The sequence below is a fragment of the Toxotes jaculatrix genome, chromosome 12, assembly GCF_017976425.1.
Source record: "Toxotes jaculatrix isolate fToxJac2 chromosome 12, fToxJac2.pri, whole genome shotgun sequence".
NCBI classification, from domain to species: Eukaryota; Metazoa; Chordata; class Actinopteri; family Toxotidae; genus Toxotes; species Toxotes jaculatrix.
In genome coordinates this window covers 21,882,366-21,898,963 of record NC_054405.1, presented here as the reverse complement: position 1 = coordinate 21,898,963, position 16,598 = coordinate 21,882,366, and the positions used below count along the sequence as shown (strand labels likewise).

At 42.1% G+C, this 16,598-nt stretch overlaps 1 protein-coding gene across 2 annotated transcripts in view; it reads right to left on the bottom strand.

Moving 5' to 3' along the window:
• Positions 1-2,623: 2,623 nt before the first annotated feature.
• Positions 2,624-16,598, bottom strand: part of mcama (melanoma cell adhesion molecule a) — a 36,997-nt gene continuing 23,022 nt past the window's right edge. The window contains exons 2-16 of one of the 2 annotated variants that reach the window (XM_041052519.1): positions 13,265-13,398; positions 12,430-12,658; positions 12,246-12,316; positions 12,019-12,106; positions 11,327-11,506; positions 10,897-11,024; positions 8,816-8,960; positions 8,552-8,667; positions 8,107-8,248; positions 7,643-7,773; positions 7,278-7,419; positions 6,132-6,167; positions 3,929-4,058; positions 3,599-3,719; positions 2,624-3,460 (exon numbers count right to left, since the gene is read on the bottom strand). In XM_041052519.1, the coding sequence (XP_040908453.1) occupies positions 3,458-3,460; positions 3,599-3,719; positions 3,929-4,058; positions 6,132-6,167; positions 7,278-7,419; positions 7,643-7,773; positions 8,107-8,248; positions 8,552-8,667; positions 8,816-8,960; positions 10,897-11,024; positions 11,327-11,506; positions 12,019-12,106; positions 12,246-12,316; positions 12,430-12,658; positions 13,265-13,398 (1,796 nt within the window). In that variant the 3' untranslated portion in view covers positions 2,624-3,457. The remainder of the gene's footprint in view (positions 3,461-3,598; positions 3,720-3,928; positions 4,059-6,131; positions 6,168-7,277; positions 7,420-7,642; positions 7,774-8,106; positions 8,249-8,551; positions 8,668-8,815; positions 8,961-10,896; positions 11,025-11,326; positions 11,507-12,018; positions 12,107-12,245; positions 12,317-12,429; positions 12,659-13,264; positions 13,399-16,598) is intronic. The other variant, XM_041052520.1, reaches the window with a different exon arrangement.

The following is a 16,598-nucleotide window of genomic DNA, read 5'->3' as shown; positions in this document are numbered from 1 at the left end:
GTCCACGTGTTGTGCGTACGGAGATGTTCTCCTGCAGACCTTGGTTGAGTTACTGCTGCCACCCTAACAGCTCCAAGCAATCTGGCCATTCTCCTCTGAGCTCTGGGATCAATCAGAGCAGCCGCTCACTGGTTATTTTCTCTTTCCGGACCATCCTCTGTAAACCTTAGACATGGTTGTGGATTGTTAAATCGCTTTTCTTCCCCATTCTGATGCTCGGTTTGAACTTCAGCAGGTGGTCTTGATCACGTCCTAAACGCACTGAGTTGCTGCCGTGTGATTGGCCAGTTAGAGAGGTGTGCACCTGTGAACAGGTGTATCTAATCACGTGACTAGTGAGGGCCTACATTAAGGATCTGTAGCACCGGATTACACCGTACTGTTCACGTTTGAAAAAAAACAAACAAACAAACAAACAAACGCCTACCTGAGGCTCCAGGTCATTCTGGATAATCCACACAACACGGTCACTTTTTATCGCGAGAGAAAGTCGCAATGTGGAAAACTGGAAAGTGTCAGACTTGAGCGCCCCCCAGTGGTCATGCCAAGTGAGACACCATGACAGGCAGCAATAAGTTTGAGCAGAGCAAATGCAAGACAAAATAAAAGCAGCAAAAAACAAGCCATTATTGCTTCATAATATTTTTTCTTTTCTGTTCTCTTTTATCTCAAGAGATGAACACATCGTCTTCACCTGGAGTTTTACCTTTTAAGCTCCATGAATAGAGAATGGCTGATTTGTTTGGCAGTGAGAAGGGCAGCTCTGAGCCCACGGTGCCTGAATTCGTTGCAGATGTGGGCTGTGTTTTCTGGCCTTCCTCCTCCAGGTTCCAGCTGGAAATCTGAGCTACTGTTGAAGTCATTTCCAGGCCGTGCTGACAGCGGTTTGGAGGCAGTGCTCCTTCCTGTCTCCTCGCTGTGGGACTGTGCAGCGCTAACACTGAGCACTCTCAACTCGCTGCTATTCTGGTTCATGCTGAGCCCTCAGGCAAAGGGGAAGCCCAGCAGTGATTATATTCCAACTACTCTTTCATACCTCTGCAAAAAAAATAAATAAAAAATTATGATAGAGAAAACAGCCCCTCTTTAAATGAAACATTTTTATTTGGCATTATTTTCTTGCAAAAAAATATTTAAAAAAAAATGCAAGCATCAAAGAATCACATGTACAGTACTTAATTTACACACGTTTAGAAAAAAAAACAAAACATAACTGCAATGTTCACTTTCAAACTTGTTTTCCCACTGGTGAAAAATCCAGAACAAAGAATGTCATATTGAAAGTTAAACTGAAAAGAAGAGGTGCAGCTTTACTCTAAAGATCAAATCAGGAATATCTGACTGCACACAGGAAGGTGGTTGGTGTTATGGCTTTGTGCAGCTTTTCCAAACCATAATGACAGCATCGCATTTCACATGAGGACCTTTCTTGCCTGAGGACGTCCGGTACCTGGATATTTCAAAAACTTTAACTCAACTCAGTGGAAAATATATAAAAAAAAAAAAACAAAACAAAACAGAAAACACGTCACTACTTTGTTAATGCTGCAAGTCATCGGGGCGATGTGGCGCTCTCAGCAACAAAAAGTCAAATCCTTTTCACAATAACCTACACAGTGAGAAATCAGTACATCATATTCACAACACGGGCCTTAGCTAGCATACCAGTGTTAATGCATGTTTCAGCTGATTTACTGTAAAACAGGAAGAAAAACATTATTTTTGAGTCCCAGAGCTAAACATTTTACTGAAATATAAATCTCTGATGATCTTTAAAAAGCCCAAAGACACTTAACAGTGTTCTGAAGGTATTTCAAGAATCCTCATAAACTCTTTTGCCCCGTAGGAAAACAAAAATCTGAAAAAATAAATTATTGTGTATGAAAATGTATAAATGAAAATGAGATCCGGAAAAATGCTATTTTTGATCCAGGTGGTTTGAAGCAAATGGAAATGTCTTCAAAACGGTGGTAGGTGTCATTTAATGACCTTCTGGATTTTTCAAAGATCATCAGCGATTTATCTTAAACCTCCCACCGCCCACAGTTTTAGCTCTGTGACTCATATTTAGTGAAAATGCAAAGTGGGCAGAGTTGAAACTTGCTCTTGAGTTCAGTAATCCATCACAGTGTTCTTCAGTCTGCAGTAAAAACTGAATTTACCAACTGCGAACAGAATGTTATGACTGTGATAGATTATCTAAGCAAGTTTCAAGTCTCTGCCTGTTGATTCTCAAACTGCACAGACAAACAAAAAGAAAGAAATCAATATAAAGCCTTTGTTATCAGTTATTTTCTGATTGTTATCTGTAGTGTGAGGCTTCAACATGCACAACACTGAAACACTTCTTCAGGCCCAACTAGATCTCAGTGGAAACACAAAGAAAACACACAGAGCAAACCAAAGAAACAAAAAAACAAATTCAGTGTATAGTGAATTCTGAAAACAGGCACAGCAGATCACTAACCTTTGACCTTTTCACCTTCAGTAACAGTCCAAGGCCACCACTAGCAGGTCTGTACACTACATGTATTTACAAACAGTACAAGGGCTTGACAGTAGTTTGCAAAAGAAGGCAGCCAGTGTGTGTGATTGACAGGTTTTATAGATATTATTATTGTTACTGGTTACCCTGCATTTCAAGCTTTATTGTCCCCTGATGATTTAAGTGCAGAGCAGAGTTTTTTTTTTTCCCCCACAAAAACAAGACACTGAATCTTGAGGAAATGCCTTAGTATTTCTTTTTTTTTTTTTTTTTGGTAAATTTCAGCATCAATTTCTACAAATATTGGTGTCAATCAAAAATCAAACTGAAGCAAACACACTGACAAAGCCTTCTCTCAGTGTGACTGTGAACCGACAGTAAAGAGCTGCCGCAGAGGAGCAGCTGGCGTTTGTTTGGTCTCTGACATCACGTCCCGTCCTAAAACTCACCTGGACCCATGAACACGGATCAACATGCGCGCGACCCAGACGTTACCACGAAATGAAAATCTGAGTGCCAAAATATCTTAAATAACAAAATATATATAATATATACACTTTCATAAAAACAAACAAGAACAAAAGCTGATGATGGATAAGAGACATCATCAGACACACACTGAACAGCCAAGGGTTGAACATCTTTTGAGGAAATGGTACAAAACAATTGGAGAAACTGAATGTTGAGGAGGCGAACATTCATTCAAAAGAAAATACACATCTGTACATACATACCTGTGTGTGTGGGTGTGTGTGTGTAATGTGTGCATTAATGTGTTTGTGTGTTCCTGTGTAAATCTACTGAATACTGCTGAGAACAAAGCATGATAAGGGAATGTGCCGACTACGGGGTGGAGTTACCCCGCAGGTCTCAGATCAGTGGAAGTGTCAACTGCCTCCAACACACACTGACTGCTGGCTTCACACGTCCTGCCTCCTGCTGCACAACGTCACGGCTGAACGGTCCGGGACTTTACTGAAAGAGACAGAGGAAGACGTCAGTGTGACGCAAACCTTGGTGGGTACTGGATACTGCAGGTCTTGAGTCTTTGAGTCCCTTTTTTTTTTCACACTGTGAAATAATGGAATCATATTCATCCACCACAAGATCTACCTGGTCATTAGGGCCCTTTTTCTCTCCGTTGACGGCCTTTAGGAGGACAGCTTCCTCGTTCTTTGTGTTGGTCTTCATCTCAACAACAATGTCATCTTTGGTGGTCTTCTCTTTGGTACTGCTGACAGAAACAAGGGTTGGCACTAGAAACCATCACAGGTCCACTCAGTTCCGAGGAACTGAGACCCGAGACTCCCCAGTCTATTTAGGTCATTAGGAGTCCTATTCTGACTGTGCTCGGGTCCCCCCTCAGATCAGGTCTTCTCCTTTAAGAATGTGGTGTTGTGTGGTTCTAAAGACACAGACGGATTTAGAAAAGACAGTACTCACATCTCCTGCTTCCCTGAGCGTCCACAGGGGATCTTTCCCTTCTTATGCAGGAAGTAGAGAACACTGCCGAGAATAGCCAGCAGAAGCAGACACAGTATGATCACCACTATGATCACTCCACTGCCTTCAGCTACGCAAACACACATACAGACAAAGACAGAGAGACAATCACGTTAGTGTCAAACCACTGAATAATACTACTCATCTCAGAGCCACTTTGATGGCGTTTAAAGCTAATTTTGGCAGCCACAAATGACACTGAGGGTAAAGTCTTGGCTTGGTTGCGTGTCTGCCTGTGAAAACAGTTGCAACAGTCGTATAATATCTTCTGTGTCTGTGGAGGAGCTTTGCCAAGTCTTGGAAAATGACCCAGTAACCCTCAGACTGGACTTTAATGTAGAACAGAAAGCCTGTGTTACAAACTGGGGGAGTGAAGTTTGAAGGACCTTGGATGTTTACAGTGCAGAGATGGGAAGTGTCACTGTCTTTGTAACTTGACCCACAGGCTTTCCAACCTTTTTTAATCCGTCTCTGGCAGGTCTCCCAACAACTGTTCTACACCTTCACTTTACATCACTTAAACCATTTTGTTTCTTCAGCGGCTTATTGAACAAAGTCCATTTCGTCATGCAAAAGAAATAACTAGCCGAGCGTGAAATTATGTCTGTTATATTTCAGTGTCATTAAAGTGGTAAAGGATTCTGAAGTGCAGCACAACTGGTGTTTTAGAAGCACAACGAATATTAACAAGTAACATTTCAATAGAAAAACAAAACATCTTTCTCCAAATTACTACAGTGTGTGCACTTACTTTATCATTTCGGGCCTTGGATAATTTTCTTATGAGAACTGAGAATGTATCTGGTTAGTTTAGTTTTTTAAGACTTTATCTATAATTAAATGATACAAATGGGATTTCTGGCCACAGCCCTACAAGATGATGATCCAAGATTTCAGGATTTATATGTTTTGTTCTGGGTTTTTTTTTTCCAGATCTTATCCCTTTTTCTGCCCAGAACTCATGACTGCCTGGACTAGATGAATAACTGGAGTGAAACCTCACAGAGAAGAGACAAAAAACCAAAAAAGCTTTTACCCTGCTCTCAAGCTTTTAATATCTTTTACTCTTGAGTGAATGATGCCGCTCCCACAGCTGACGCAAGTCTGGGATCTGGGCCCCAGCTGATCATATTAGTTATATAAAATCATACAGTTATTCATATAAATGTACCATTTACCATCAATTTGGGGTCAGAAGTATTTTTAGCCTTTACCTACGAGTGAGACTATTTTCTGGATTTTGTTTGCTGCTCCGGATCAGCCTTCTGAATGTGCTGAATCCACAAAAACTGAAAAAAGAAATGACTGAAACGACACTGTTCATTTTACGAATCTCCGTGTCATAAAACAGTGATGTAATTCATTATTAAAGCAGATCTTTCACATCTTGTTAAGTGCGTGAATAAACCCTCTTCCCTGTTTTTCAGCCCGGTCAAACTGACCATGTGACTAAAAGAGATTCTAATAACGTCAGTGAATAATTAGGGAAGCGACCAAACACAACAGACTACTCTAGATTAACTTCACATTCTCTTTCACATTTGTTACTATATTTTTAATGGGTGCCCACTGTATTCCCCACGGGCTAGTGAAGATTTTAATGGTATGAAGTTTGACTGCTCAGATAAAGTGAGAAAATTGCCTCATAGTAATGGCCCACTCTATACTTTACTGCAACTTTTCCTGGTATGTAATAATCCACTATAAAACACAAGACTGTCTGGAAAAGGCAGTAAAAGTGAGACAGTTTTTTTTTTAGTGTTTTTGTCTCATTGTCTTATTTTTGTTTTTAAAAATAAAAGTGGGATATACAAATAGTTTTCTTCCCCTGCAGAGCATTTGGTCCAAATATCACAATAAATCTTGGTATGCTTGAATTTGCTGGTGTTAAGACTTTTCACTCTATATCAAACAGAATATTTAATATGCCCACAGGCCATCCCAAAGATCTGCCAGCAAACCGAAGACAGTCCTGTTATACAGTCCCTGCATGAAAACGATAAATAATGTATGTAGTCCTCCAAAACTTCATGGTCACAGACAGAACTTAGTCCAAAGTGTGAACAAATTTGGACAGAAGAAACCTTGCAAGAGCGAAAGAGGCGTTTTTTAACATGAGGAGACGGCGGGGCAACAATCTTACCAGGAGAGAAGGGAGCAGTTGTGGTGACCCTGGGAACTGTGAACAAGTAGAACAACACTTAGAGTGGGCAGCTGTCCACGTCCACCAACATTACCCCAATATATACACACGTTTCATATTTAATTTAATCCCAGTTGCTTCAGTACTTAGAAGCAATCCCATATTCCCCTAGAGCGGAGAGGAAAACAGAACTGACTGTGTGTCAGAATCCACTGAAGAGTTTAAAGCCATTTTCATGCAGACTACGTAATATTTCTGGCTTTATCTGTTAAAATAGCTGTTATTGGTAATTCATCATGGCCTTATTCCTGATACGACAATGCTCTCACGATATTTGGCACCTGGTCCACAGAGGGAGCGGTGGCAGCACTTAAGTGATATGGAAAGTGATATTTACTGAGCAATGTGAAGGAAGAAAAGAGGCTGCATCAGTGCCCAAACACAGAGTTACAAGCCATTAAATTGGGACTCTCTTAATTCCTATTTGATCTCATGTTTTGCTGGACATTCATTACTTCATGGAGGAGATGATAATCAAGCGGTAATCAAGCATTTAATCTCTTTCTCTGTGTAGATTATGTAAACTTGTGCTGCTGCAGCCATTATTGTTAATCTGAAGGCATACAGAAATGCTGACTTAGTCAAAAATGAGGAGATGTGTAAAATTGCGTCGTCTCTCGGATTATGAAATAAGCAGCAGAACTCCCGACTTAATAAATGATGAAATTCACTAGAAATTTTATTAGGGGATGCGGGCGTGAGCATCTTTCGACAGTCATAAGCGAACTAGTTTTCCAGCTAAACACGGTTGTCAATCTGTGCACCAGGTGCCAAATATCGTACGAGCACTGTAGTTCTTCCCGAGAGGTTCCTGTCTAAATAAAGACTAGTTTAAAGGATGGGAAAAACCTGCATATGTCCCCTTCACTCAATTTAGGAATTTTCTAAACTAGCACTGTTAAAATGCAAATCTTAGACTGATGATGATGATTTCCGCTCTAAAGGCAAAGCATGCAGGAAACCATCCGCATTTCAGGACATTCAAAAAATAATGGTTTGCCATCATTTCTAAGCCTAAAGTGGTTCCCTCTCATGCACCTCGTTTACGAGCCACACACACAGTGAAGGTGAGTGAAAAGCACTTACTGGCTTTGATGCTGAAAGCCTTGAATTCAGTGCCCATGTCATTGGAAGCGTTGCACTGAGCGCTGATGTCCGAGGTGACTTTGACTGACACCACGCTGTGAGTCATGTGCTCATTTGCCCTGCTCACCACCTCATGCCAGTTCTGCAGAGACACACGCAAACACACCTTGTTGATGAAGTGTAAAGCCTCTGGTTTGACTGTGCCACCACAGTAAAAGCAGGCCTTTAATTCAAAATGTTGCTCTCATAGTCTTCACGTTAGTGTCAACTGTTAGCGTTACTACTAACAAAACCAGGGTCTACTGTACATGAACACTGCACGATGAACTGCATCCCCAGTCAGTGCTGAGAGTTAGATCGGATACCTGGCTGCCGATGATGTTCCAGGAGATGCTGGGCAGCGGGTAGCCCTGAGCCTCACAGCTCAGGTTCACCATCCTGCCTGCTGCCTCCTCCAGCTGCACCTCCTGATCCACCCCCACCAGCTGGGGACCACCTAGACAAACACACCCACACACACACACGTTCAGTATTCAGTGTGCATACCATAAAGTCTCAAATCGTATTCAGAAGTAGAGTTCACCATATTTTAGAAACTTTTCTAAAGAGCGACATTTCAATACACTGCCTTCTTCAAAATAAAGTCCAACAGTTGCCTGGCTGACATTTCCAGTAACAAGCACAGGTGTTTCCATTCATGACCATAAGAGTCATACAACAAAGACATGTCCACATATCTAAGAGCCCTAAAAGTCCTGAAAATATCTAAGACTATGAAGCTTCTCTTGGCATCACGAGTAAAGAGGAGTTTGTGTGGGGGACGACTGACCTTGGACGATGATGTGAACTGAGCCGCTGGTGTGCAGGGTGGGCAGGGAAGGAACGGTCACCTCACATTTGTACTCTCCTGTCGTTTCATAGGTGGCATCCTGCAGATGCAACATGTTCCCTGTACCCACCTGCCTCCCATCCTACACAAACATACACACACACACACACAGATAGACAATAAGTACACACACAGGTGTTGTTGGCTCATATATTTACATTTTCACTCATTCATTTTACATGTTACTTAGCACTGTTTTACTGTACAGTGTTTGAAAGCCTGTATTGCCACTGTACTGAAATGTGTTGGTATGAAAATGAATGATATTATAACTGACGCAACTGTTAATGATCTTTCAGCTGGTCTAAACTGCCTGCTCCTCACAAAGATTTTAAAGATAATTTAAGATAGTCTAATCTAGTCTGCAGTCTAATGTGCAACGTACCTTGTACCAAACAGTGGATGTTTTCAGGGACGACAGAGCGTTGCAGGTTGCGGTCAAATCCTCTCCTTTGAGCATGACCTCTGAGTCTTTAGGTACCACCACGACTGGGTCCAAATCTGAAGACAAAACAAGACACAGGAATATTTCCTTTCTTTCTGAGACTGAAATGAGATGATCATTATAAAAAAAAATGCCAAATGACACCATTTTAAATACATGTTATATGTGTTTGCATGTTCTTTGGTATGTGTGATTGCTCCTCACAGTGCACAGTGAGCTGCATTTCTCCTTTGACCTCGGTGAAACTGTCAGTGTCCTGAGGGCGGCACTGGTAGATGCCGCTGTCCTTCCGTGACACTTGTGTCAGGATCAACACGTCACCGCTGCTGTCCAGGTGAACATCCTGCTCCTGCAACAAATACTCTGATCATGTACTGTGATCATATGAAAGCAAAGAAAGGTAACTAAGAAATCGTTATGAGACATATTATATTTTCAAGAGTAGGCTAATGGAAATTGTCACACAGCTTAGTCCTGTGGGGGGCAGTTGGAGACTTTAGCATCATATTGAAAAGGTGACTGAGTTCCTTCAGTTTTATTATTTTGTGGAAAGAGAGTCTGTGGGTGGAAAATAGCTGATGAATCGAACCCTCCCACTCGTGCATCGTGTAATCTTTGGAGTCCTCACAGAGAGTGATCAAACACGGGGTGAAAATCCTGTGTTTGGTTGCCAGTTTGAAATGATAGTTTCCCCAAATGATGCATGAATTCATCACTTTTAACTCTGCAAATAAAAACTTGATGATATCTGAAACTTAGCATCAGAAGATGGTGTCAGTTTCAGGATTTCTTTTTTTTTTGCCATCTTCTATTCCTAGTTTCGGTGATCATGGTATCATTTACTGACCAGTTTTGCAGCTGAGACCTGGGGACACAGCTTCAAAGGCGGCCACAATTTACATCAGAATCCATTAGGGCAAGAGTGACAAGTGGTCAGAGTCCGGGAGAGAATTTAATCCTAAATATTTAACCCTAAAATCTAAACCCACAGTCTGTTATATTGTCCACTGCATTGTAAAACTGTGAGTCTGCAAAACTATGTTAAGTATGTTTGGACAAACCTAATCCACAAAGTAAATTTCAGACATCTAAAGAGCATAAATAACTGACAGTGTGAGTAATAACTTCTGACGACTCCATCCATATCCCTGTCCCTTGGGTCCAAAGTGAAATATCTTGACAGCTCCAGGATGAATTGCTATAAAACTGGCTACAGTCATACATCATCCACATGACACAAAGTGTAATAACCTCCCATAGTGTGATACTGTCCATGCAATGTCTCAAAAACTTTTTTTTGCCCCACTAAGGACACCTGCCCCAACTAAAGGCCTGAAAAATTCAATGTTGTGTTTTCGCAAAGTATGTAGTTCTAGAAGCTTGTTCACGTGCAAGTGTAGCTAAGGAGATTATTTCTATTTCCTCCGTACTGGACCATTTACCTCCCCTGGTGTGTTGCACCATCATTTAATTCAGTAGCTAGTTACTGAAAGAAGGAAAAAACTCTAAAGATAAAGCAACCTGCTTAAAGTCGCTGAAGGGACAATAAAATCAGTTTATGCTAAGTTAAATAAGAGTGGATGGTGCAACACATCTTCCTCTGCAGGTCAGCACAGTCAAGAGAGCCTGCTGGGCAACAGTGCAAATTAACATGTACAAGTCCATCGAAGTGTAATGTGACGCAGTAACGGATTTTATAACGCCAAAGTTGTCTCTGTATTTTCACTCATACAACAATAGTGTATTCTGGTGCGTAATGAGTTTTACAGACTTACAGTCTTGACTGACGTTTTGTCTGGTTATAGCAATGTCTAACAGGGTAATTGTGTCTCCAGATCTCAGCAATAAATTTTGTGAGTGAGTAAAATATTATATCACAACACACGATGTCAGCCAACGGTATTAAAATAAGATCAGGGTTGTAAAAAAAACTACAACAGAGAAAAGCATTTTTCATGAGAGCAGCCACAGACCAAATGTCCCTGACTGTCCAGTTAGGAAAAGTTAAAATGGCAGTCAGCTGAGTTTTTGCATTGTGTGCACATACAATGGATATGTGTCTGACATGGGAATGAGTCCTACTCATGAGCCCTGTCAGTGTGGCCTCCGGTCCCAGTCTGGATCTGCGGGGTCAGAGCTGACAGAGCCTTCACAGACCTTGCACACTCATGTCTACATGGGGCCCTGTGAGCTCTGCATATCAAAAACATTCCCTACATGTCTCCTGTGTGTCACCCATTCTCTCTCAGGGACTTTTAGGGTGAGAAAAGGCCGTCCATTCTTACTTGTTCTCTGCTGAAAATGAAGGTCGGCGGGGGGTTGCCATCACCCTGGCAACGCAGCTCCACAGTATCCCCCTCTTTAACCAAGCCCTGGGGCGACTCCTTCCACAGCTCCACCATGGTGGTGGGGTCTACACACACACACACACACACACAATCAAATTAAGCAGGCTTATTCAGCAAGCTGCTAAAGTCACTTTACAAGACCATTTCCACAGCAATGACAGCACACACTGCGTTTGGCTCTGCATCCCTACAAAACTGTTTCAATGGACCAACAGAGGAAATAATGTGTAAAGATGTAGTCCTGTGATTTAGCATTGCATTTCCCTAAAGTTGGGGTCCTCAGAAGAGCAATTATTCTAACATAAACTATTGCCAGTGGTTTAAATCGCTCCATTATCCAGGTCTGCACGACTCAGCGATAACTCACAGTAAACAGTGATGTTGATGCTGTTGGACTCGACTGTCCTGATGGCTCCCGGGACAAAGTAGCTGACCTCACAGGAGAAATGTGCGTCCTTGTCCTCCTTGGCCACCTTGTACTCCAGTGTGCTCTGGACGGAGTAGAACTCCCTGGAATCCCAGGTCACCAGCGTCAACACGTTTACAACTGGAGTATGGACGAGAAAATACAGGTATGTAGCAATGCAGCCAATACTGAGATCAGATTTTACTTTTTAATTTTCACATCAGCAGTAACAAATAAGAAGATCTAAGCAGTTGTTTGACTTACACAGGACTGTAATCATGTAATCAGGTACAGTAGTATGCTCATGTTCACAGACCCGGCTAATACTGAAGTGGTAATTAACAAGACTAAGACCCTGTAGCCATGCTTGAAGCTCTACTTGGACACTTTAAGCTAAATGAAATACTTCAAGAGAGGCGAACCGACTGTGAACAGGGCATTTCCTTGTTACAATTTCTAAGGTGCTTTTGAATTTTATGATATGGTGTGTGTAGAAAAGATTTTCCCGGTTCCAGTGCTGTGTCCATGTGCTGAGACATAAAATGAAATGGGGCAAAGTCATGGCCTGGATTTATTCCAAGGAAAGAAACGAGGTTGTTACATGGCAGACCCTGTGAGACAGACACAGTGGACCATCTACTCTGTGCCCTTACGTCCTGGTGTAGGCATCAGTGGGATGCTGTTCCTGTACCAGGTGATGTTGGGCTTAGGGAAGCCGTTCTGAGCCTCACATGATGCAACCTGGATGGAGAAATATTGAGAAACAGAGATTTCAGTAACTACTTGATGTATTGTATACAAGAGATTTTACATTTAACGTGGAAATCCTGAAGATTATTGTAACTGGTTGATGGCAGCGTCTAAGAGTACGCAGACCCACCTTTGACAGCCCCTCCCTGGTCACAGATATCCCAGTAAGGACACCCTCGATCACCGGAGCCTCTGGAGGAGCTGAATTAGGAAAACAATCACTTCAGCATCATGAAAGAAAATCTTACATCTTTCTTTAAACAGCTGTTTGTTTGCCAGTGTTTTTTTTTTCCCCATTTTTTTAACTTCCTTACCGAACACTCTGAGGTGGGTCTTGCCCTCTGCGTTCCCGGCAGCCAGCCCGTTAACCTGGCAGAAGAATTCCCTCTCATCAGACAGCCGGACTTCCTGGATGTTGAGTTGCGTTCCATGCTGATCTGAAGTCACCTCGATGCGACCGCTGTACTCTGTGTTGTTGTCTACCACCTGCTGACTGTCATCGCCGTAGAAGATCCGCATCCGTGAGCTGTTACCGGCAGCTCTCTGCAGGAGGACACGCAGTCAGGACACACGTCACTGTACACTCACCTCTGACATCTTAGATACACAATATTTTAGGGTTAAATCAGTGGAAATGTTGGTTCATTTATGGTGGTAAGGTGGTAAAATGTGTGTCCAGCTGGTTATGGTCACTCTGTTTTCTATACCTACAGGTAACTCATCCTTGTACAAGGAGAGTTGATCCATGCTGATTGCATGTGAGCATGTATGTTGTGAACGGTGGAATTTTACTAGGCTGAGTGTGAGAGCTTTGCAAGCAAGGGATTCATGAAAATCACCTCCAAGAAAAGAACAGAGGAGAGTCTGTTAGTGTTATGTTTTCCTGTTTAAGTGTCTTTGTAAGTCCTTGTGGCCAGTGTTTATCCTCTGATTTGATCTGTTTTGACAATTCTAATTTGTTTGTGTCTTCTTGTTTTCTGTGGACAAAATAAATAAAAAAAAAAAAGTCTGATGCTTCAACCAGAAACTAAGCTGGGGTTAATGATTCAAATTATCGTCTCTAAGGGGGCAGCTCTACAGAATACATGAGCAGTTCGATAGCTCCGGGCAGACTGTGTCGGTTTCTGCAGTGGGTCCAGCGGTACTCACCACAAACCACTGGATCATGACAAAGCTGGGCTCGCTGTTGGCGTCAGTGAAGCTGTACTGGCAGGGGATCTGAGCCGAGTCACCCAGGTACACCTCGACATTTTCATGCATGGTCACCTTCACCTTGGCCCAAGCTGAAAAACACACAGACATGCACATAAATCAACTCCATGCTTTCTGCAGGTGCTTCACCGTGGGTCCCATGTTATTCATGAACCATTCAAAGCCATAAAACAGTATTACTCTAAAATAAAAAAATGGCATTTCACTGTGGCTTGAGCCCAACATTAGTTCTTCTTCTCTTTTACATGTTACTCTAACACTGGCCTTTTTCTTAATCATATTCTAAACTGCATTGTGTTTGGCAAATGACTGAATGTCTTCCCAGACTAACCTGGAGCCAGTCGGCCAAGTTAGCAGACACAGAAGAAAAGGTTTCTTGTCCACATGGCATAATTTTCATCCCCTTCTGCCTGGCTGACTGTAACCACAAAACCACATCTTGGCCAGAAAATCAGTTCCCCTGGCATCATCGAGGGAATGCAGGCATGGAAAGGCTTGCCAGTTTGACACTGGGCTGTTGAATCAGAGAGCCAAGAGCTTTCTTAAGCATGTTGGACTTGGCTGCTGTTACAGAGGGGCCAGCTCGCACAGTGACAAAAGAAAACACGATGGCACAAAAAAAGACTTATTTTCTCTGTCTAATCTGGTTTGGAGTTGTTATGCAAGATGGTAAAGGATACTCCCCCCTCCCGTCCTCTCCCCTTACACTGTCAGGTGTCGCCGTGTGATGTTGAGTGGATTTAATCCATCATGTGATGTTATTAACTATTTTAATGCAGCCTCTTTTTCTTAACTCCCATGCTTTTGCTTACTCTTGTGACTTGATTTCTCACATTTGTCTGCAGGACTTTTTTTTTTCGCAGGTTGAGAAGAGTACAGAACAGCCATTTCTGCCTTCTCCATCATTTACTTCTTCCAGTATCACTTAGTATTTCTGCAAATCAGTTTTTGTACTGCTAGCATAACATTCCCAAAGCTCTGTACCAAACTGCTGGTGGTTGAGAAGTATTATGGGAACACACACACCAGTTCTCTGGTTCTATTGCATTAATTCTGACCCCCTTTAACCGTCTATCGTGAGTCCCACAGTGTTATAGAACTGCAAAGCGACATAGGTGGAGCACTCTTCCACAGTACTTGTGAATGTACTTACGGGTGCAGGAAAAAGAAACACTGTGGAGCAAGCTTTATTGTCTTAAGTTCTAATTTTATGTGAACTGTGCTGCTAAATTATGTAGGAAAATATACATTTAGTATTGTCAAATACCCAGTGGGGAGAAAAAGTAAAAAAAACAAACAAAAAAAAAATTAGGGACATTCCCATTGTTGTTTTTGACTATTTAATGGTTTTCAAAAATAAAGGAAAAACAATTAGCTAGACCTCAGTGTCCTCGTGTGTGTTTTCAGCGTTGGTTGAAACAGACCAAGCATGAAAAGAGCTTTAAGAGTCCAGTTGCCACCCTGCTGCCCCCATTCAGCAGGCTGTTCCCCCATCACCACCACCCCCACCAGCACCAATCATTTTCACAACTCATTTTTTTTTTCTGTCTGTCCCTCCCTCCTCTGCCTGGGCCTATGCTCAGCCAACCATTCCTTTTAAGACAACCGGAGCGCCATTGTTCCCCCACCTGGGTGGACCAGATCACCCCCCCCCCCCCCCCCCCCTACATACACACACACACACTCACATACACTCCACCCACCAGTCAGCCAAAAGATGCTATTTCATCCACCAAAGCAGAGGTTAAAAACAGTTCATCACGTACTGAGGCTGTTGTTTACTGTGACAAAGATGATGTGAGACGGCTTTGAGACGAGAAGCAGATTACGGAGACTGGAAAGAAAAAATATGTCACAGAAGTCAGTGTAAAAAATGTTGTGTCTCTTTGGGGTCGTGCTGCTAACTTTTCAACTAATCCGATTAGCACTAGGGGGCTGCTGGGGATTTGGCTTCCAAAGCCAACCTGGGACCGGTCTTATCTGTTCCTGTTGTGACTTTATGCTGCATGGACTAAAGCACAAATACACATGACCCATGATCTATGGACCCTGACAACCAAAACTGCTGCCTGTGGGTGTGCGTGTGCATGCATTTGTGGCTGTCTGCCGTCTGTGTCTGGATGATACAGAGCTAATTCATTCAGAAAAAAAAAAACCACACCCCAGAATATTTGAATGTGTTGACAGGATCAGGATCATTTGGACAAGACCCCAAATGACTGGCCGGTCAGACAGATGAACGACAGAAGGGGACAGAGAGAGACTTTTCCAGGTCAACAACAAACACAATTACATTTGAAATGGCAGATTAGCTTCTCCACCAGAGGTAGATTTCTTTACAAAACACCGCTGTGACAGTATCTATTATTCAGTCATTATTATGTCACTGTTAAACTAACAGGATAGCTGCAATCAAATAAAACCATACTGAAGATCACTGACATGATATGGTTCATTTTCACTGCTTTCATTGCTGCCACTGCCAGTTTTTTAATACTCGTGTCAATATGACATGTTTTGGTATCAAAATCAAAACAGAGAAAGTTCTATGAAAAATCTCTTTGTTCATTTGGGGATACAAACAGAATTAAGAGGACAAAGAAAGGTGACAAATAAGTTTTGTTATCCTGTCATTCAAGGCGAATACAGACAGACTCACACAATACTGACACAATACAAATCAGACAAACAACAGACATAACGCGGGGGCTACTTCCAGGACAGCCTCTGCATACAGTGGCTCATTATGCGCCCAACACAGAGACAATACCCTCAGACGCTAACTAAAGTGGTCATTCGATTAAGGCTGTCAGCTTAGGCCTCCAGTAGATCTACAGCTCTGCCACTGATAAGAGTCCAAATCACCTCTGACACAACAAACCAGTCTCATTTGCTCACCCTAATCCCTCACACGCCTGGTCAACCATGAAATGAGACTGAATGCTTCTGAGAACATGAAGTTATAACGTCCAGCTATAAATGTGCTATAAACCCTCACGTTCACTAAAACATAACAGGCTGATTTTTGTGGAGATGAGCAGACGACAACAGAAAATCTGGAATTTTCTCATTTGATGTAATGCTGCTGCCATAGAAAACATGGTGTCTAGGGTTTGAATACTACACTATGAGGATCAAAGACAACTTGAAACTAGAAGATGCACCATATTTTGCATATGTAATATCATATATTTTATTCAGCATATACACTTTGGGTATATGCATTCTTTTTTTTTAAGTAAATGTAAGAACAGATCAGTGTTTCAGAGTT